The sequence below is a fragment of the Saccoglossus kowalevskii genome, chromosome 1 (assembly GCF_978046115.1).
Source record: "Saccoglossus kowalevskii chromosome 1, keSacKowa6.1, whole genome shotgun sequence".
Lineage (NCBI taxonomy): Eukaryota > Metazoa > Hemichordata > Enteropneusta > Harrimaniidae > Saccoglossus > Saccoglossus kowalevskii.
Window position 1 is genome coordinate 36,363,942 of NC_140641.1, and position 21,771 is coordinate 36,385,712.

At 35.4% G+C, this 21,771-nt stretch overlaps 1 protein-coding gene across 1 annotated transcript; it reads left to right on the top strand.

Moving 5' to 3' along the window:
- The first annotated feature begins 2,359 nt into the window (after positions 1-2,359).
- On the top strand, positions 2,360-21,612 carry LOC102809575 (uncharacterized). Its single transcript, XM_085501265.1, has 8 exons — positions 2,360-2,499; positions 8,451-8,579; positions 12,547-12,675; positions 12,930-13,043; positions 13,677-13,796; positions 14,371-14,490; positions 15,628-15,756; positions 16,372-21,612. The coding sequence occupies exons 1-8, from the start codon at positions 2,394-2,396 to the stop codon at positions 16,935-16,937; spliced, it is 1,413 nt and encodes a 470-aa protein (XP_085357391.1). The 5' UTR covers positions 2,360-2,393; the 3' UTR covers positions 16,938-21,612.
- Positions 21,613-21,771: the final 159 nt, after the last annotated feature.

A 21,771-nucleotide genomic window follows, 5' to 3' on the forward strand; every position in this document is an offset into this window, starting at 1 on the left:
GTACGAGTTTTTAACTTGGTCGCGAAGTGCACGAATTACCATCGGTGATTCCTATTTTTTTCCATCATTCTTTCTCCTATTCAAGTTGTAATCACGTAATTTATTTTTCAATGTATTGAAAATGCATTTTTCATTTTTTTTTTCATGAATCATGATGTCTTGACTGTACAGCTAGAAACCTTTAAAGAAGAAAGTGGTAATTGCTCAAGTCCGCACTTTTATTACTCGTTGTATTCGCTCATAATTATAATAATTTTGAGATAATTTAGAGGCAGTGGAAACGAACATTTTATTTTTGTAAAGGATACGGAGTTACTAGTATTTAAATTGACTTTACCGCTTATCCGGGAGTACCATGGAGAGGGAACTCGGGAACGTTACCCCCCCCCCATTGATCGTGAGAATAAAAACCATGTTGAGTTCGATTCGCACAATTCCTCTTTCGAATCAAGGGACGGTAAAAAGAAAGTTAGCAATAGATCATGTAGATAATTACAAACAACAAACGTCACAATTGCGTGAAATTAGTCAGATCATAGACCTTAGCTCTTTCTAAGGTCTATGGTCAGATCGAAACGTGTCCCAGTGTCGGCGACAGGCTTTGTAAATGGATATGTTTTGGTTAGTTGAGTAAACATTTATGATAAACAAATACATTGTAGCAAACATAACGCCCAACCATCCACTGCACGTAATATAAATCGGTGACGGCCCGTAAATGTTGTGTTAACGATGCACATTTGTGTTAGGCTAGCTCTTCTGTGTCGATAAAAATCCTAATGTCTGAAAACAACAAATTTGATGACACCAACTAAAAAAACACCACAAAGACTAAACGCCGACACAAAAAAGAGCAACGGACCCATAGCTAAATCAAACTGTTACCCTCGTTAAAACACGGTATATCTCTTTCTGGAGGATGTGGTGGCCCTAAAAAGGGCAGTTTTGTACACTTTCTGATCTAAACGAACAGATATCCCGTTGCACTGAAGAATGATCTAGTGTCAGCTAGTGTAATTTCCTCAATGGCAGAGCATATAGAATATGGAAAATTTTCGAAGCTGATTAAAGACAACGGTAGTCGCACTAACAACAACAACGATGACTGTACACACTCAACGCGTGTTCAGAGAAACTTTCACTTCCTGAACTCAAATGGGTGCCAGACTGGGTTGCCAGGCCGGGGTGTTAGGCAGCTCCAGGTTATTACAGGATTTAGTTATCGGTATATTTCGAAAATTGTCGAACCGTTACCATCCAAATCTTGTTTTTATGAGAACGTGTCACATTCCGGGTTTCTTCGGCACAAATGAGATCACAGTTACCACTCCTTTGAGTAAAATGGTTTGTCTCATTAACCTCTGCCTTTTCATCGCTGATTGTTTTTAAAATGTAGCCAGTTTGTTGTTACAGTTACACCGACCGACAAGCAATCGACTGCACCAGGTGCCTGGCAGGACAAACGCACAATCAATCAATCAAACTGATCAAACGGACCGACAGTTCCAAACTAATTTCACGCAATTATGCCGTTCGTTCCTGTAGCGTTATACTGTAAAACATGTCTTTTCGCGAATTTAGCGAGAGAACTGATTCGCTAATTCAAGATGTCGCTAATGACTTTAAATTCAAATGGCCGCCAAACAACGTCTTTTTTCTCCACACACACTTTGTAAACAAAACAAATAAACGTACTGACATGATAGATACACTTTATTTAAAAGTAAATTAACACAAAAAAATAAACGTATTTATTTATAAATGAAGTGATACTGATATATTATATTATTGTTGAGTCCCAATATAAAAGGTCAATGTTCTGGATGTAATGCAGCAACGATACCCGCTTTTTCAAATTCCCGTTGAATCAGTTTTTATCATTTTTATCGAACAGAATCAAATTACACTTGACATTTTTTCTTTGTTTTTATGGAGGTGATAACTGCGCATTTGTTTTGGCGCGCGACTGACAAGTATTGTGAAAACAAGAAATCAACAATGACAAGAGAGATTCACTAAATCAACATTTCGCTATTACGTCACTTTACCACAATTCGCTAAAATTGTATGTCGCTTTTTGAACATGTTTTACACTATTCATTCGCAACCTCAGGAGGTTTTCAACTCACGGTGAATACCCTAGTGCGAGCAACACAAATGGATTTATGTTGAGTAGTATACTTCCTTAAATGGTTACAACTCATTGTGACTTCCGCAGCCTTTAACTCGTTATACAGGAGAATTCCGCGAAACACATTCACAGGCAGTTACCACAGCAACCGCTGCTGTCGTCAAACCAAAGACTCCTAGTCAAACGGAAGTAGTCTTGTTGGAGTAGAGAATTAAGGAAGCTATGAACCAACAAACGCTTTTACGGTGATGGCTGATGGTAAATGATTGTTAGTGACTGTTTACGGTGTTTAGTGGATGTTTCTAGTATTATGAGGTACTTGTGTATATTATCCAGCATCTTGCTACTATCTACATGTGGTATACTAGGTGAGTAGTTATTGCCATTTTATTGAACGATCTCGGTAGTCTTAACTGTATTATTCAACCAACTTCAAATCCCCATGAATGAATCGTAACAAATACGAGAGCGCGCTGCCGGTTGTATTATCGTTTCTTTACGGGTGTGTCTTTCACCGTACAGTGACGACATCTCTTATCTATTCAAACCATTTTCAAGCTTTGATCTATTTAATAACTTTGTCCTGTCATTCGTTCATCAAATGAAGGGATCAAAGTCAAAGTCGTTGCAAGAGATCCAAATGTTTACCTGTAGAAACGAACAATCATTTATTTACAACGGAGCGAAGAAGTTGGTCTCCCAAGGCCGGAAACTCATTTGAAGGTCTTTAAAAGATCACATTGTAATACGTGCACACGTGAACAATAATTAACTGTTATTGTGTAACATGATGTCCGGTTAACGTGTTAAATTAATGGTACAGTAAGACACAGCGATTTCCATAGAATTTTGGTAAAATATCCTGTTGTGTTTCTCTTGTCTCCGGTTATATTACCACACAGTCCCTCTATCCCTCTACGTGTACTAAGTGTAAGGCTGTGTTGACTGAAGCTTGTTTTTACCTCCATGATTGAAGTATGGAAATTGTAATCTTTGTAATTTGCGACTCTTTTTTATTATCAACTAATTTTATACAGTAAAATGGTTGCTGCTTTTGATCGAGCAGTATTCATATTGATAATAATAGTGGATCCAAACGTTTGGGGTTGTGACGTCAAGAGGTTCAACTGTTGATGGGTAGCCGTCATTCGCGATTCTGTCACCAAATTTAGGTATCTTCTAGTTTTATCCAGTAAAATGTTGCTGTTTTTAAACAATAATGCTGGGTCCAAATGTTTAAGATTGTGGCGTCATTGGGTTCTACCCTCGAGAGGTCGAAACGTCCAGGGGTCTAATCATCCAGGGGTCGAACAGGCAAGGGCTCCAAACGATCTGATACTGTTCACATGATGTTATAGGTCGTTGGCGAGGCCTGTCACTAGAAATAAAGTACTACCGGTAGTACATGTACTTGTTAGTTGTTTTCTAGCATGAGTAGATGATGGACTGCTCTGTTCCATTAATAAAATTGTTTCAGTTTGAAACAGTTTGTCCTGTTGTCTACTGAAGTATTTGAAGTTGTCTAAGTTGGACTTTGAACCAGACACTTTCAGATACACTCAGCCGATTACATGTGCGCTGAATGATGTAAATTTTTATGCAATAGTTTTGCAATTTTGTTTGCGGATTATTCACAACAAACTGACTTTAAAATACATTAGGTGGGTGGGTTGGTGTGTGTGTGTGTGTGTGAAACATGATACTAGGAACCAGGAAGGACCATGGTTATTGGCATAGACATCTTTATTTTAGAAGGATCTAGGATTTGGTCATGTTGTGTAATTTTAGTGTCAATTCACAATCGGATGTCCGTCTGTCTGGAGTCGTATTTTAGAACCTTCTGGACTGATTCCGTTCATTCTTTGCATGTGCATAGTACTTTATATTGGTACATTGTATATGCACATCATATATCCACATATGCTTATACCCACATGCTTTGTCAGTTTTTATTCAAATTTGCTAGATACATTATAGTACCTCAACTATTATAGACAGACTAGGTATACTAGGTTGTAGGTATAGTTTTTTGTTGGTGTTTCATTTTATTTTATTATATATTTCTGTTACTAACTTCAATTTAGTCTGTTTTTGGTTGTCCTTTAAAATATTAGCCATTGTAATTTGATTACTTTCTATTTGTAATTTTCTTTTGTAATCTTTAACCTCCTTCAGTATGTTGTTATGAGGCAATAAATACTGAATTGGGGTCTGCGTCTGCATGCCTCGACAGACCTTCCTGGTAGTTTATTTACACACGTTAACCAGAAGATTCCCTTACTCATTCGCATTTACCTGCTTCATTTGTTTTTGTAATGTCACTCTAGTGCCAAACGCACAGGCGTATACTTATCGATCTAACCAGAAATGAAATCTGTGTGGGTTGACCTTTCAATGGTTGTTGTTTCTGTTCAAATTGGCCAATTTTTGGGTGCATTTTTAATATCTCCTACTTTTGTCTGACATTTTTGAATATATAATGAGCAACTTTATAGTAGTATTTCTCATTATTTTGAATTTTCCTAGAATATGTGAACATTTTATAAAGTTCAAATGGCGGTGTTCCTTCGTAGTTTTTGTGGACAATGCGTTTGAAAACTTGATATGCTTACGCAACTACCGTATTACCCCGGGCACGCGCCCAGGGGCCTGAACATACAAAATCGGGAAAAATTGGGGGTGGGCGCTTACCCGAGGACCACCCTAAAAAAGATTTAAAAAAATTTGTTTTTGATTGTATGATAAGGTCAAATAAAGGAATGCTTTTGTACACTTTGTACACGTACTTATTTCTTGATTTATGCGAGGTTTCAATAAACGTGAGCACTCGGTCAAGAACTGTGGGAACACTAAGACACGGGGTCGAATTTCAAGAATAAAACTTGTTTTATGTCAGCGAATGAAGTTGTATTACTCACTGAAATTGGCTACAAAGTATGGTAAGTATTGTAATCAATGCACGGTTACTTTTTTAGTATCGGTAACCGTGATCAGTGCAAGTCGAATTGGCCAGGAAAAACTACCGCTTGTAATCCAAGATGACGATGACCTCATTAGCATAATTTTGTTCACGCATGTATTGATACATCGCATCGTAATTACTGAAGAATAGCAGACAGGGTTATGAAACAAATAAACCTTTTATTACTGATGTGAAATGTTTACAAACTATTGTGAATACATAAACATATCCAAATGGCGATACATAAAAAACAGACTGAAAATAAACTCTGGTCGACCTCATTAACATGATTTATTCACGCACCCACACACGTGACAAAATTACAAAAATAACGATGATGCAACAAGTTCCCATCGTCGGCATGCCTCATTATGGTTATCGTGATGGACTTGAGGTCGGCAAAATGTTTTTTCTTCAACAACAGAAAAATAATCCACATGCTGTGATGAAGGATGGAAAGAAAGTAGCAAGTTTACGACGTGATGTCTCAAAAGTGCGAGCTCCCATTATGGATTCACAGTCAGCGAAATGCTACGTTTTGAAACCAAAGCTAAGTGATTCAAACTACTCACCAAGGTATGGATCGTTGCAATATTGCAATATTGGATTCATCGTGAATGAAGAGAAAGCAGAACGTGTGCGCCACATGCTGCGTGGTTCATCTTACGTTGTTAAGTTCCAATGCGTTTTTACGTAAAAACACAAACAAAGCGGCTCTTTTCAGGGCCACCACACACTCCAAAAAGAGAACTACCGTAACAAACATACTATTTAAATAAATTGAACGCGTTCGTTTTTGAATATTGACAAATAAAACTTTATTGTTGACCCCGTTCTTGGCTAAAAATCACCCTGGGCGTTTAACCGAGGATGTCCCCAACATGTAACTTTTGTGAAAACAGGGGGTGGGTGCTTGCCCAGGGAGGGGCGCGTGCCCGGGGTAATACGGTAAGTGATTGAAGTCATTGAATATTCTGTAGGAAGCTGATATTTTAACGAAGCATAAATTTTATCTATCTCTATTCTTGTTAGGTTCATAATTACAGAAATATGGAGAATAAACACAGAAAAAACTTGCATATGTGGAGATTATTTAACCAAGCAAAAAAGTAAATGAACTACGACCTAACTAATACTCCTCCCTGTTTACGTCTCGCACTATCTCGTGTTATTTGATGAAATAATAAAGGTCATCGCCTTATTACGTTATAGTTGTGTTAGTTGATCGGTTGTTTATTCGATTAAAAACAAACATGGCACGCATCTGACCAAAGGAAAAGCCACGTACTGTTGCTAGTCTGTCTATAGTAGTCTGAGATTATACAAGTACATGTTAGTATACATGTCTATGACAATTTGTTTTACAACTGGATCAAAGATGGCTGACTTGTGGCTGTCTTGCTTTTGGCCGTACTGCTACATATATATCTTCAAAACTTATAGACCATTTTCATATTTGGTACACACATCATACATGTTAGAATACAGGTCCATCATATGAAAAATTCAGCTTACAACTGATTTTTAATCCGTGTCAAAAACATATTTTCGACAGTGCCTAATTCATAGGATAAACACCCAATGTCAGCAAACCAAAGGTATGTTTCTAATGCATACTTTTTGGTATAAAAAAACGGATAAGCGTACACACTATTACAATATTGGAGCCATGCACTTTACTTGAGTTTTGATACAAAAAAATGCATAAATATGAAAAATAGCAAATAGAAATATATTAGATTGCAAATTTAGATGTCATTTAGTAAATCTGATTTTGTTGACACTACAATGTAGATTATATTCACTGCCTGACTATACACTACAAATTCATCCTGAAATGTAAACATGACCAGTTATTTGCATATCCAATTTGATTTGCATATATTATGCATGTAGCAATACATGTCCATAACAATTCAATTTGTGATTAGATAAAAGACAACAGGCTTGCGGCCATCTTGCTTTTTGGTAATATTACTTTATCTTAGACATCAATAACATTTCCCCTTATTGCAACAGGGACTTTGTCATTAACATTGATTAATTTGTTTACTTGTTTATGATGTAATGGTTCAGTTTGATGGTCCTTGTAAGGTCATTGCAATTTAATGGGACTTGTTTTCATTGGTATATAGACAAAGTCTGTAAAGGTGGCCTGCTATTTTCTACAATATTCATATTTAACAAAAAAATGTATTGTTTTCGTCACAAGCAAGCATATTTGAAACTTAGGTTAATGTTCCTACAACATACATGTACATTTGAATACTACATGCTAAAATTAAACCCAGCAAGTTAGTTTTCCTACATTGTAGCATAGCAAGTTAGTCTTCCTACATTGTAGCATAGCAAGTTAGTCTTCCTACATTGTAGCATAGCAAGTTATTCTTCCTACATTGTAGCATAGCAAGGTATTCTTCCTACAATACATCGTAGCATAGCAAGTTAGTCTTCCTACAATACATCGTAGCATAGCAAGTTAGTTTTCCTACATTGTAGCATAGCAAGTTATTCTTCCTACATTGTAGCATAGCAAGTTAGTCTTCCTACATTGTAGCATAGCAAGTTAGTCTTCCTACATTGTAGCATAGCAAGTTAGTCTTCCTACATTGTTAATGTAGCATAGCAAGTTAGTCTTCCTACATTGTAGCATAGCAAGTTAGTCTTCCTACATTGTAGCATAGCAAGTTAGTCTTCCTACATTGTATCATAGCAAGTTAGTCTTCCTACATTGTAGCATAGCAAGTTAGTCTTCCTACATTGTATCATAGCAAGTTATTCTTCCTACATCGTAGCATAGCAAGTTAGTTTTCCTACATTGTAGCATAGCAAGTTATTCTTCCTACATTGTAGCATAGCAAGTTAGTCTTCCTACATTGTAGCATAGCAAGTTAGTCTTCCTACATTCTAGCATAGCAAGTTAGTCTTCCTACATTGTTAATGTAGCATAGCAAGTTAGTCTTCCTACATTGTAGCATAGCAAGTTAGTCTTCCTACATTGTAGCATAGCAAGTTAGTCTTCCTACATTGTATCATAGCAAGTTAGTCTTCCTACATTGTAGCATAGCAAGTTAGTCTTCCTACATTGTATCATAGCAAGTTATTCTTCCTACATTGTAGCATAGCGAGTTAGTCTTCCTACATTGTAGCATAGCAAGTTAGTCTTCCTACATTGTAGCATAGCAAGTTAGTCTTCCTACATTGTAGCATAGCAAGTTAGTCTTCCTACATTGTAGCAAAGTTAGCCAGTGAAGTTCATTACTCAATATGAATTACTGCTATTAAATTTGAGACTTGCACACCACTATCTTCGTGGAATATTTTTCACACTAATTGTTTTTTTTTTCTTTTTTGTAGCTGGTCCAGTAGAAGAATGCAGTGAAGATAATAATTTTCAATGTCCTGATGGAAACTGCATACCTAAGGTGTTACTATGTGATGCACATAAAGACTGCAGTGACGGTGCTGATGAATCTCAATGTGATTGTAAGTACTATGTCATCTATGTATTTCTTGCCTCTAACCATTTGGGTACTACCGTATGTTGTATTATGCCAACATTTCGGTGTAATATTTCGCCTATTTTTAGCGCTGCTGTCAACTTAGTTGACAGAACAGAGCTGTTCATATTACTGATCAGGGATCTGGCCAGCTGGTCGGCCCAACTGACGTTCAAAATTATTGACCATCAAATGCTTCCGACCAGGAAAATTGTAATATGATTATAAAGTTGGCAACTCATTGTTTGTAAGTAAACATTTTCTGACGATACACAAAGTTTAATTTGAAATCTAAAATTCTGTCAAAATCAATTTCAATCTGATATAACATGATCAAAGCAGAGTTCACAATTTGTTTATGCTACTCAAATAAAAACAATATGTTTATTGCGTGAATGGGTAAAATACATTTCAGCTCAAAATCGAAACTGTTTTTCCAACTTTTACCTTTTAAAAATTGCTAATCACCGCTTTCAAAATCCAGCATGCACTATGAAATTCATGCCAACACATTATGCTACATCATATTATTTCCGCAATGCAAACATTATGATCATTACCATTCGGAAAACATCACATTTAATCGGCAAATTTTCTTTGTATTTCATATCAAAACTAATACATTTTGTGTGTAATAAGTAACATGGCATCATGACCGAGTAAGAGGCATCATTGGTATATTTATCATTTGATTACTGGTACAAAATGTATCCAGAAAAGTCAAACGATCAAAGACTAGGTTTTATGATTAGCCAAGCTTGACCCGGCTGAAAATATGTAGAGGGGGGGGGGCACCTGAACATGGACATAAATAATGACTGTGGTAGGTTCAATATACCTAGGTAATGATATCTTCAAATTGTTCTGAATATTTTTGTCATCTTTGGAATTTTCAATTTTCTTGAAAATGGCTATTCCAATTGCTTTGATGCATGTACCGTACTTGACCGCGTTAGCGCCCATGCCCGGGCAAGCACCCACCCCCCACTTTTGCGCAATTTTTGACTCCCATGTGCGAAGCACAAAATGGGAGTCTTTGCAGTTAGTGTGTCTGTATGTGTGTGTGTGTGTGTGTATGTGTGTATGTGTGTCCGACTGTTCCACTGCTATCTCAAGAACCATACATCGGTTTTTGATGAAACTTGGTGCATAGATGCTCTGGGCCAATGCGCAGATTTGATTAGGTTTTGGTAAAATTCCATGCTCGTTAATTACCTAATTTGCATGATAATTAGCTAATTTTTAGCTGTTCTATGACTGTTCCACTGATATCTAAAGAACCACTCATTGGATTTTGATGAAACTTGGTACATAGATGCTCTGAACATATGCGCAGATTTGATTAAGTTTTGGTGAAATTCCATGCTCGTTAATTACCTAATTTGCATGATAATTAGCTAATTTTTAGCTGTTCTATGACTGTTCCACTGATATCTAAAGAACCACTCATTGGATTTTGATGAAACTTGGTACATAGATGGTCTGAACATATACGCAGATTTGATTAGTTTTTGGTGAAAATCCGTGCATATTAATTAACTAATTTGCATGATAATTAGCTATTTTTTAGTGGTTCCATGACTGTTCCACTGATATCTAAACAACCACTCATTGGATTTTGATGAAACTTGTTACATAGATGCTCTGAACAAATGCTAGGTTTTGATTAGTTTTTGGTAAAAATCCGTGCATAGTAATTAACTAATTTGCATGGTAATTAGCTATTTTTTAGTGGTTCCATGACTGTTCCACTGATATCTAAACAACCACTCATTGGATTTTGATGAAACTTGGTACATACAATGTAGATGCTCTGAACAAATGCTAGGTTTTGATTAGTTTTTGGTAATAATCCGTGGATACTAATTACCTAATTTGCATAATGAGTAGTCAATTTTCGATTTTTCCTTTGATATCTCAAGTACTAATCATCACATTTCAATGAAACTTGGTACATAGATGTCATATGACACTGCACAGACCTGATAATTTTTATGGTAATATCAGTACATATAATAATTTACATAATTAATTAATTTTCAGCTTTTGATATAAGTAGTGAGCATTACATTTCAATGAAACTTGGTACTTACATACTCAAGGACTATGCAGAGATTGATTGTTTCAGATAAATATTTGTGCATATTAATCACCTAATTTGCATAATTAGTTAATTTTCAGCTTTTCCACGGGTATCTCAAGTACTAATCATCGCATTTCAATGAAACTTGGTACATAGATCCTTTATAACTATGCAGAGACCTGATTAGTTTCAGGGTAAATAATTGTGCATATTAATTACCTAATTTGCATAATTAATTTTCAGCTTTTCTACTGATATCTAAAGTACTAATCATCACATTTCAATGAATCTAGAATTATGCAGAGACCCAATTAGTTTTTGGTAAATATTTGTGCATATTAATTACCTAATTTGCATAATTAACCAATTTCCAACTTTCACACTGATATCTCAGGTACTCATCATCACATATCAATGAATGTTTATACATGGATGCTGTAGGACAATAGACAGACCTGGATAATTGTGGGTTAAAATCTGTACATATTAATTACCCAATTTGCATAATTAACCAATTTTAAGCTTTCACACTGATATCTAAAGTACTAATTTCCATTTTAATGAAACTTAGTACAAAGATGCTCTAGGACAATGTACAAACCTAATTAGTTTGGGGTAAAACTCTGTTCATATTATTTCCCTAATTAGCATAATAATTCATAATTTTTTGGTTCTAATCACATTTCAATTAAACTTGGTACATAGAGTTTTTGTTACATTGCGCAGACCTCATTAGTTTTACAATCAAATCTGTTCATGTTAATTTTCTGATTTGCATAATTAGTTTTCAGCTAAGTTATTTCAAATTATATTTAATGTGTCTCCAATACTCTCAGCACATGGGAGTTCTTTCTAAGCTTTCTTTGATTATATTTGGGGTCACATTCGGCAAAGCGCCCACCCCTTCAAAATGCAACTAATTTAAAACTTGGTCTTGCGTAACGAATTTTGGTAATCGTTTTTATATGATACAACGTGGATATCGATCGCTGTGAACAGGTTGTGAATGCGTAGAACACGGTAACCGTGCGTAAACTACGCTTCGACAATGAACTGTTAATACAAGCAAAATGTGGTAAATATTTCATGCCATATTCAATCTACCGCACCTCTCAAAAATGGCTAGTTACTAGTTTTTTGGAAAAACCATGTAGTTTATTCGCTGAAATCAATTCCAACAAACCGTACTTCGACATCGATAATTCACTTCCGCATTGCGTTACTGGAAAGTTTGCATCAGTACAACACAGCATTCTGATTGGCAAATAACCGACTTGACCCATTAGGTCAAAGGACGCTGCTTCAGGTCAAATGCAAATGCATCATGGCGGAAAGTGATTTTCATCGAGAGTTTGCGTACGATCCAACACCTTCATCAGTGGAGATAATATGACAATTTTGACTTTGACTGTGTTCCAACAGACTCAAATGTTTTTAATTTCGTAAATTCTGGTGGTACGTAATTAATATTGTAATAAAATGTGCATATTTGTTGTGATCATTTCTGTTTCTTCATTGTGAAAATCAATGACGACTCAACTAATTTTGTAATTTGATTTTCCCTCAAAGACGTAATCTGTCACTTGATGAATCAAATTTTTCATTTGCACTCTTTTTCGAGGGGGGTGCTCGGGTAAGCGCCCACCCCTAAAAAATCATGATTTTCTGAGTTGAGGCCCCTGGGCGCTGACGCGGTCGAGTACGGTATTTTATCTGTAGGCACTGGGTGAACATCAATGCTTTTTTTGTGATGATATCTTAAATTCTGTGATTCTGATGAATACATTTGTTAATTTGGTATAAATATGTTAATTATGTGGAGTAGTTAAGTAACAAATTAAATTACTCAATACTTCAATCTTTTTTGTAGCTGGCCCAGTAGATGAATGCGGTGAAGATAATTATTTTCAATGTCCTGATGGAAACTGCATACCCGAGACGTTTTTATGTGATGCACATAAAGACTGCAGTGATGGTGCTGATGAATCTCAATGCGATTGTGAGTACTATGTCATCTACATATTTCTTGTCTATCCGTCTAGATACCATGTTATATCATGACAAAATTTTGTTGTAATAATTCGTCCATTCTTATGTACTTTTCTATGATTTTGTGAATATTGCTTATCTATGCTGAACATTGCTATGCTACACTGAATGTAACAATGACAATAGATCATCAGCTTTAGTAAATTTTGTCAAATCATTGTATATATTTCTATCATGTACTACTCTGCCTGTTATATGTTGTAGGGTACTGCAATGATTGTCAAAATGATGGTACTTGTTTAAAGGTACGAACTGATGATGTTGTTGTCTTCTGTATCTGTAAACCACAGTGGACTGGTGACTACTGCGAAGTGCCAGGTAAGTTGTGACTATTCATAAAATCGTTGCATACTGTAGCCATTTATTACTGACAACTTAATTTATATATAGCTCTAACCAATAATTTGATATACATGTACATTTCGTATGGGGAAGGCAGCAGATTTGTGGAAAAGAAAACAGAACAGAAAACTGGGCATCATTCAAATAAATACAACTAGTAAAGAATAATTTAAATGATTAAATGTTTGATTCAAAATTGTAGATAATGTATAATCTAAATTGCATGTATTTAAAATAAAATTCAAAAAAGATACACTCATGTCTTGCATTTGAAAGTGTGAGCAATTTATGCAAATCAGTATGCTAAATAATATGCTAATTTATGTAAATTATCTCACAACTCGACTGCATAATCCAGTGGAGGACACTTTGGTCAATTTTAGTTTATGTAATTTGATATTGCTTGTCATTTTCTTAGACAGTAGATGTTTATGTTATCCACATTATTGTGGTGTTTTACTGAGATTTGAGCATTTATTTTACAAAATATATTAAATTTACCTTTCTGAGGGAAATTATGGTCTGCACTTTTATTGTTGTACAAACATGACTGAGTTATACAATACTTCTGTTTTGAATGGTTTAGTAAACTTTTACCTCTCATTTCAGTCGCTCCACTTTGTGAGACTAATCAGTGTTTGAATGGAGGTGTTTGCCATTATTTAGGTGATAAAGTGGTGTGTAGTTGTGCTGTAGGTTGGAAGGGTCTTGTTTGTGAAGAACCTGATGGTAAGTATAGTTTAGTTGTGCTTATTCACTGTCTTGTCACTGATGCAATAGAAAATTGAAATTGATATAGTGATCTTGAAAAACTTCTGACTGTTGTAATTTGGTAAAATGAAATCTCCATTTAATTATAAACAAACTAAGTGTAAATACAAAAGAAATCAGGAACTACAACATTCCTTGTTTACAGTCAACAAGCTAATTTTATTTTAACTTATAATCCCCACAAAATCATTTCTGATACTAGTGCACACTGCTTTAAAGGTGCAAATAAACACAAATAATGAAATATGTCTTATTCCCATTTGTATACCAAAAATACTTGTGGGTTTTACATGTAAAGCTCTGGCAATTCATAATGTTTGTTACTTTTCGCAAAGGAATTTCTAACTCTCCATAAAATCTTCTCGCCCAATACAGGGACTGGATCATTAACAATGACAATTAGAAAAAAAATGCTGACGTATTTCTTTTCTCTAGAAACATTCAGAACGTCAGTGATAGGCATGTTATCTACCAGAATGTAATTCAATTCTGTCAAATATATTACATGCTTCTGCTTCATTATTTCCTACAGAGACTGTTGGCCACTGTAGTCACCTCCAGTTCCAGTGTGATGACGGCCGTTGTATATTTTCCCGTTTTCGCTGTGATGGCGCAGGGGACTGTCTAGACTCTAGTGATGAAGTCAACTGCAGTGAGTAACAAACCATTAATAGTCTTGACTAGTCTTAGTAATTCAAACCAACCACTTAACACTCTCAACTAGTGTTCATAATTCTAACTAGTCAGTACTCTCACTAACCATTCAGTATAGTCCTTACTAGTGTTTATGATTCTGACCAACCATTACTACTCTTGACTAGTGTTAGTAATTCTAACAAACCACTGTCCAGTATAGTCTCTACTAGTGTTAGTTATTAGTAATTCAAACCAACCATTTACTACTCTCAACTAGAGTTCATAATTCTAACCAGCCATCAGTACTCTCAACATGTTAGTAATTCTAACCAACTGACCTAATAGTCTCTAATAGTGTCATATAAAATACCAATCATCTCACTGTAATCAAACACATTGTTTATGTATTCCTCTAAGTCACCATGGGATGCTGTGCATAGTGTATGTACCAGTGGGCACAGCATGTAATGTAGTATGCAGCATGTACTGTAGGATGCAGCATGTACCGGTGGATGCAGCACGTACCGGTGGATGCAGCATGTACCAGTGGGCACAGCATGTACTGTAGGATGCAGCATGTACCAGTGGGCACAGCATGTACCGTAGTATGCAGCATGTACTGTAGGATGCAGCATGTACTGTAGGATGCAGCATGTAGCGGTGGATGCAGCATGTACCAGTGGGCACAGCATGTACTGTAGTATGCAGCATGTACTGTAGGATGCAGCATGTACCGGTGGATGCAGCATGTACCGGTGGATGCAGCATGTACCAGTGGGCACAGCATGTACTGTAGGATGCAGCATGTACCAGTGGGCACAGCATGTACCGTAGTATGCAGCATGTACTGTAGGATGCAGCATGTACCGGTGGATGCAGCATGTACCAGTGGATGTTGCATGTACAATATAGCACTAGATTCTGCATGTAACAGTGCATGTTATATGTTTCAGTGTATGCAAAGTTTGAAACAGTGACCACCAACCTTGACAATGCCACAGAATGATTAATTGATTTTACTGTTTTAGCCCCTATTCAGGGGTTTGGTCATTTATAATTTATCAATTAGTGGTATCAGTGGTATTCGTTATTTTAAAATCCTTTTAAATATGCAATACATTGTTGAGAATGACTTGTATTTGTTATCCCACAGCAAGTATAGTCCCTTCCTGGTGTGCTGGTAAATATGACTTTCATTGTGAGGCAGATGACTCATGTATTGATATAAAACATAAATGTGATGGACCATTGGATTGCAGTGATGGACAAGACGAAGCTGACTGTAAGTTCAACCCTTTGACTAAAATTCAGACTGAAAATAAAAATTGAGAATTAGCCTCGGATATCTCATCGAAATCTCTAGATATCTCATTAAAATCTCTAGATATCTCATTAAAATCTCTAGATATCTCATTGAAATCTCTAGATATCTCATTGAAATCTCTAGATATCTCATTGAAATCTCTAGATATCTCATTGAAATCTCTAGATATCTCACTGAAATCTATAGATATCTCATTGAAATCCAATATTCACCTTGTGTTAAGCATCCACCTACACATGATCCAAAAACTCACCCCCCTCCTAACCCTTTGATTATCTTCATTTTTCTCGCCATCATATCGATGCAACATTTTGTTAATTTTGTACCAAATAGAAGTCATTTTGTCACAAATGCTTTTTGTATTTTCGGTAGAAAATGTTATTTTTGACTTCTTGAAAATTTCTACTTGGTGTATGGGTACCTAGGGTGGACCTTTATTAGATTTCAACATATAGTGAAGATATTTTAATTTCTCTAATTTTAGTGAATAGTTTTGTCATTTTTAAGTGAAAATATTATTTTTAACTTCAATTGATTTGATCAAGTGTAAATTGACTATTTTCTTTTTCGTAGGTGGTTTTCGAGGAAGTGATAATAGCAGTGAGGGAACTGACAATTACATCTACATCAGTACAAGTTACCAGACTGTTACGTTCACGATTGTATGTTCAATCGTTACTCTGGTTGTCATCATTGCTTGTGGTGTCGCAATTCACCAATATCGGCGTAGACTCCGTTATCGCTACCAGCTTGCTATGGCCATCACAAGACGTCGCAATAGACCCAGATCAAACATCTATGTTCCACCGCCATGCTTATCTAATCTAGAACCACAGATTGATAGAAATGCTGACCCTGACCAAACACATGTCTACATACGTTATAGCATAAATAATGGCGTCCAGATTATCAGTCTTGGGGACGACCACCTGTCATCACCAAGTTCAACGACAAACCAGAGCTCCCTAATAAGTAACGAGGATGCTCCTCCATCATACTGGGATGTTGTCCAAACAGATGAGAACGCAGAGAATACACAGAATAGACAATCTGTATCATCTTCTACATTAGATGAATGCCCGGATGATGGGAATGACTCACCACCGCCCCCTTACCCAGCATGCAAGGTGAACACATGATCGGTGTATGAGGCCATTTAGAATAGCTCATTGTAAGTACACATGCTTCAAATTTACAAGATGGTTGATCTCAACACCTACATGCGGAACGCATTCATGGTTGAATAGGAGGTTACAACTACTGTCCGCCACTGCCTTATTCAGGTCTAGAACAGTGGAGAAACTGGCGACCAAGTTTGTTATTTAATAATATTTTATAATATAAATACATCTCTACTTTTCATCGAGACCATACTTTTAGCAGTAAAAGTTTTTTTAATGTCACAAATACATTTTAGAAGGCCATTTAGCTATTATCCCGTTTTATTTTTTACTTTTCTACCATAAATCATTACACACAGTTTAGTAGATTATTTCAGAATATGATAAATTATGAAAAAAAACTGTACACGTTATATGCTAAAGAATTAGAACAAAATCAACAATTGGTTACAGAATGTAATCGTAGTTGATTTCTGTAATTAAAATATTTTATACCGTGTATAAAATCCCATATTTGTATCACAGTAGTAATGTGTATAGCGTTATTTTCAATGTTTACTTTTGTTGTTTTTTTAAAGCCGTACATACATTTTTTGTACTTGCCTTGTCAACTTTTCTTCTTGACCCTCACCAATTTCAGTTGAGTTGAAAAAAAACTGTATCTGCTTTTATACCCAGGAGGGGGGGTTGCATGACACGATTGGTGGAAATGCATGTAGTCGTCTCATTTGCATAAATAAATATTCATGAGCAATGAAAAAAAATTGTCTTTTCAGTAAAATTGTGCCAAAATGCTTTCCGATAGCATACGTGATAGTTCTAAATTAAGTGATTCTATCGTTACGAGCTGAAAAAAATATATCAACAAACTGAGACACGTTTTGATCAGACTCCAGCAAACTGTTGAAAGTAACCACAGGTTTTTTCTTTACCCTGATCATAGCAAGTTACGAAATTCATGGAGAATGCAGAGGCACGTTTATATTTCACTCTAGTACTATTGCTCAAAATTGCTCAAAATGTTTTCAGTGACTTTTGTCAGCGACAAGTTACCTAATTAGTATGCATTTCAAGCAACCACAGTGTGCGTGCATGCAGGTTGAAATGAAATAATTTTGAACGCAATAAAATCACGCGTAGAACTCAGGCTCCAGCAAGAAATTGTGGCTTCAAACTGGCTGTCGGTTGAATCGTATTGCACTAGACATAATTTTAGAGCCTGTATTTTTCTACGAGATGTTTCTAAGTTTTGTTGAGAATTATTCTGTAAAGAGATCACTGAAATTATTAAATATGTTGAATATATTCATAAAAGGGACGTTGTTGCATTGACGATGGACTACGGACTGACTTTGAAACGGTCCATTCAGATCGGATGCAATCCCCCTGATTATATCATAGTATCATCATTAATAACATATGTAACAAGTCTGAACCATAAAACAGAATTTCTTTGAAAACTAGGGAACCATTTTGGTGTTATGCCTCCAATACTGTTCAATTAATAATACTAACCGACTGAGCAGTGCTATAAAGGTTACTTACTTTTTCACTCGTGGTGTAAGCCAATGGAAAATTAAACAGACTGTAAGGTTTGGGAATCCCTCTGAATAATTATGATGCTATGGTTTTTGAGCATTGAGTTGAATTTTGAAGCAAAAGTCAAAATTAGAAACAATAGTTTCTAATTATTTTTTACACAAAGGCTGATATTATAACTATGGAACTCAAAATACTTTCAGCTGAGCAAGACTCAAATTATGCAGTCTCTCAGACTATGGCCTCGGTTTTTGTGATCCTGATTGTCAATTGATAGAAATCATGGTCAGATTTTATATCAAATATTTTGTAAAAAAAGAAGAAAAAAAACTTGTTATATTCATTCTTCAGTAGAAGAGAACGTACTTGTTTATATTTTGTGTGCGAGTAAAGTGACTTGTTGGCATAACAACCAGTCATTGATGAAGATAAAATAATGAAAAATTGTTGGCTGCATAGTGCTGTAGTGTTGTTTTGTCAGGCTTTTCAAAAAATATATACAAATGACATCACAGTTTGATGACTCGTATTTATCTTTCTATGTCAGATAATATTGTTAACAAATAATATATTTATTTTTTTCCTCTTGTGTGCAATGTACAAAATAAAGGCTTTTTTCCTGCATCACATTTCCATGGTTTTGCTGTGTTAGTAGTTACTTAGTTACTAGTATAGACCATTAAAGGAAAAGTCAAGGCTTACAACATATTCCCAGATATAAGAGCTCGGCAAATGTAAGAAAATGCATTCAGTTTCTTTTATAGTCACTTTTCCTTCCTTGGATATTCAAGTTTTTATCAGTTTATGTAGTCCACCGTCTTCAGCGAAGGATTATGGGTAAAGTGTGGCATCATATTCTCTGTTGTTGGAAATTGGAAAAATGATTTCATCCATAACTTAAAAAGTTGAAATTCAAATTGGTTTAAAGTTTAGAAAAGAGTTGTCATGGCAACAGAACTGAAAATATTCATTTTTGTGTTTTTATACCAAATGCTCAATTTTTCGTGTATTTTACACAATTTATCGATTCGAGTAGCTTATACAGGTGATACATAACCTGTTGACTACATAAAGGGGTCAAAAAAGTGTCATTCTGTTTTCAACAAACAAAATAACGATTTTTATTCATTTTGAATTTTTGGCAATATCAAATTTCCTATTATTATAATTATATACACGAGTAATATGCACACCGAAAATTTGAACTTATTCGCTACGGTATTTCTCGCGTTATAGATGAAAGCATTTTCTCAATTTTTCACAGCAGAGGATATGATCACACTTTACCCACAATCCTTTGCTGGAAAATCAAGATGGCGCACTACATAATACCAGAGTAATGTACCTCTGATATACTGATGAAAATTTTATTATCTAGACTGTAAATTGCATTCTCCTACATTTGTGGAGCTCTTTCATCTGGGAGCATTATATCGTTTGCCTTGACTTTTCTTTTAAAGTACATATACTATATATTCGATCACTCTATACAATTCACTTTTGACCTCTGCTTGAACTTGTCAAACCACCACCTTGAAAGTATTAACAAACATACATTTGTTAACTTTAAATTTGCTTTAGCATGTTACTATTGCATTGAAATTATTTCACTAGAGAGAACCTGATGTTATTAGTTATTTTAGTATTTGCTCCAATAATGTTCGTCTTGGAAATGCACCAACCTTAGACTGTCAAGGGTTCTCCTAAGAGCATTATAGAATAGACCCCCCCCCCCAATCCTATAACATTGGATAAAGGCGTAGCTTACAGTGGAAGCAAACAAGATTCATATGGGTGACTTCCAAGTCCTTACCCTTATCAACTTACCCCAGACAGTTGAAGCTCTCGGAAATATAAATTGTACAGATAATTTACAACATTCTTTGTATAGTTACAACAATGTTGAAATATGAAAACAGACAACTTTATAGCTATAGTCTCTGTACCTAAACAAAAATGAATTGGTCCAAGTGAGATTGTCACAAAATGTAGCAAATCATTTTCATATCCTTTAATAGATCGTTTGATAGCACTGATACAAATACCTTGCTATATTGCAATGTTCATAGTGACTTTCTTAGGAAGATTTGCAAACTCTTCATACGAATCTTGTTTGTGCCTGCTGTGATTACAAAATATATAGAGGTAACTAACATGTTCTGTTACCCCTGTATCTAAATTATATGATATGTTGCTATTTTCCTGGGGAGAACACCTTGTACATGTACATGTATACTATACCTGCCTAGTTGAAAGACAGGCCAAGCATGTGAATACGATAAATCATTCATTCACAAGTCTATCCTCTGCAAGCTAAGCTTTATATGGTTCAAGGTGATGTAAGTTGCGGACAAATTTAAAACACAGATATACCTGGTAATAAAAATTACAAATACTTTGTGATAGCTATTTGCAATATTATATTAGTAAATTAGTGTTAAAAAACATTTATTCATAAGTTTTGAGGACTCGTCTATGAACGTATGATAAAGCATTAAAAAGGAAGATGTGTCCGAGGTGAACAGTTGTCAAATTATCATGATTGTGTGTAACATATATGGTACTTGAATTCAGCAGTTGAAATTGTATTCTGAGGTCTCTCATAGCAGTATTTCAGTCTTGCAACTATTGTGTGAAATACTTTGTATACATTTACACAGAATGTGCATCAGCGTGTTCAAACGACGACTATTTCAGTTTCCAGGTTTGCCTTCGAGTTCTGACAAGTGTACTTTCACAAATATTCCTAACAAGTGCAAATACCGGTAAACCATTTCCGGTGGTCGTCGCGTAGCGCGTGTTAGAATTTCATGTAAATAAACAATGTATTTTACACGCGCTGTATACGTCGCTATGAGTCCCATATCGAACAAGACGCGACACGACGACCACCGCCCTTTAATAATACTTCATGCACAAATCAAATATTTCACATAATGGTCCCATTAAGCTCTATGAATGATCAGAGTGCAACTTTGAAGGCAAAAACATTCAAAGAAACTGTTATATATTTTGTCAACTTAAATAAATTCCATCGTAAGGACGATATAAAAAGAAATATAATATACCTTGACTTGTTATTTATGTAGTGTATTATCAAATGTTAAATTACAGAAGTTATTAAATTCTTATGAGAGTTTCATGTTCTTATAAATGGTGTCTGTTTTTATTTTTTCCAAAATACCAGTAGATATAAAGATAATGTGAAATATCTGTAGTTCTCTCAATCTCGGATCCTATCTGGGTATATGGCCCCAATTTGTTATTTTTGTTTAATTACAATACTTGGATAGACCTCTGACATATTCATTTT